The sequence below is a fragment of the Lolium rigidum genome, chromosome 5 (assembly GCF_022539505.1).
Source record: "Lolium rigidum isolate FL_2022 chromosome 5, APGP_CSIRO_Lrig_0.1, whole genome shotgun sequence".
Lineage (NCBI taxonomy): Eukaryota > Viridiplantae > Streptophyta > Magnoliopsida > Poales > Poaceae > Lolium > Lolium rigidum.
The window spans coordinates 269,329,062-269,330,994 of NC_061512.1; the positions used below are offsets into that span (position 1 = coordinate 269,329,062).

General features: G+C 60.9%; 1 protein-coding gene across 1 annotated transcript; it reads left to right on the forward strand.

Annotated features, from left to right (window-relative positions):
• Positions 1–234: 234 nt before the first annotated feature.
• LOC124652078 (benzyl alcohol O-benzoyltransferase-like) lies at positions 235–1,660 on the forward strand. The gene has a single exon (XM_047191096.1). The coding sequence runs from the start codon at positions 235–237 to the stop codon at positions 1,657–1,659; it is 1,425 nt and encodes a 474-aa protein (XP_047047052.1). The 3' UTR covers position 1,660.
• The last annotated feature ends 273 nt before the right edge of the window (positions 1,661–1,933 follow it).

Here is a 1,933-nt window from a genome sequence, read left to right on the forward strand (position 1 = left end):
CTGAGATTTTGCAAGTTAGTGGGATGTATCATTGGCTACTTTTAGACTTTTGTTTGATAATTTTTTAAACCTACAAATATAAAGTTTCAAATTTTCTACTATACCAAGAGCACTGGTGCTCCGGAGCCAAAACGAGGAGCTTCCCCTTGATCTTACTGCGTGCTGCTCAATAAATAGACTGCCGCACATCCATCGATCACACCCATCTCCCTCCCTTGCCGCCACCTTTCAAGAATGGCTAAGACGTCGCTAGATAAGCTGACGGTGGTGCGGGGGACGCCATCGCTGGTGGCGCCGGCGCGGGCGACACCGCGGGAGAGCAAGCCGCTGTCGGACCTCGACGACCAGAATTGCACGCGGTTCTACAGCACCTCCATCCACCTCTACCGCGGCCACCCGAACAAGCAACGCATCGACCCGGCGGCGGTGGTGCGGTGCGCGCTCGCGGAGGTGCTGGTGCACTACTACCCTCTCGCCGGCCGCCTTCGCGAGGAGGCCGGACGGAAGCTGGTGGTGGACTGCGCCGGACAGGGCGTGGCATTCGTGGAGGCCGACGCCAACATCACGGTGGACGACCTAGGCGACGTGCGGTATCCGCCGTTCCCCCGTTACAAGGAGTTCGTCTACGACAACCACGTCTACATGGCCGACTGCCCGCCCGGCCTGCTGCTACACGAGATCATCGACCAGCCACTGCAGTTCGTCCAGGTAACGCGGCTCAAGTGCGGAGGCTTCGTCGTCGGCACCCGAACTTGCCACTGCCTCGGCGACGCCCCCGGCGTGGCGCAGTACATGAAGGCCTTCGGCGAGATCGCCTGCGGAGCCGAGGAGCCGAGTGTGCCTCCCGTCTGGGCCAGGGAGATATTCAACGCGCGGCAGCCGCCATGCCCTTCCTTCCCGCACCACGAGTACCGGGAGCCCGACGGCGACCACGACCGGCTTGCCTCCACACCGGCGCGCGATCTGGCACGCGTCCAGTTCTCATTCGGCCCCGAGGCCATCGCCGCGCTGCGCAGCCGGACGGCGCCGGGGACGCCGGCATCCCGGTTCGACCTGGTGACGGCCTGCGTGTGGCGGAGCCGCACGGCGGCGCTCGGCTACGCCCCGGGGGACGAGGTGCGGCTGATGATAGACTGCAACGCGCGCGGCCGGCGCCCGGGCACCTTCGGCCGCGAGATCCCCGCCGGCTTCTACGGCAACGCGTACGCCTACGCGGTGGCGCGCTGCAGGGCCGGGGACCTATGCGGCCGCGGCATCGGCTACGCGGTAGAGCTCATCCGGGAGGCCAAGGAGAGGATCACGTACGAGTACATGCAGTCCGTGGCGGACTTGATGGTGCTGGAGGGCCGCCCCGTGTACGCGTGGAAGCGCACCTTCCACGTCTCCGACCTCGGCCTCGCGGGCTTCGACGACGTCGAGTTCGGCTGGGGGAAGGCCGTCTACGGCGCCGCCGCCGACGACGCCCTCCACGAGTTCCCAGGCGGCGCCAACTTCTTCCAGCGGCGCAAGAACCACAGGGGCGAGGACGAGACGTTCGTCGGCATCTACCTCCCTCAAGATTGCACGGCGAGGTACCAAAACGAAGTGGAGGCCCTCACCACCTTCACCAAGCTGTCCATGGAGTTGGCTCCTGTTACGGCCTTGCGTGCCCGCTATTAATTTATTACTACTCAACCCCAAGACAATCAGCGTGTGGATCGGCGCGCCATCATCGACCTAAATTAAACCATATGGCTTGATGCTTGCTTGTGTTTATTTTCCTTTCCAAATCATTCGACCGTGTTGTAATAGTAATACATGCATCATATGTGTGTCGTTTCATCGTACTCTACACAATTCTTCTCTGTAAATTTGCTTGCTGTTTAACAGCACATATAGTTTCACCTATTTTTTTTTTCTTGGAAAGTAGATTGATCCTGCATCAAAACCATAA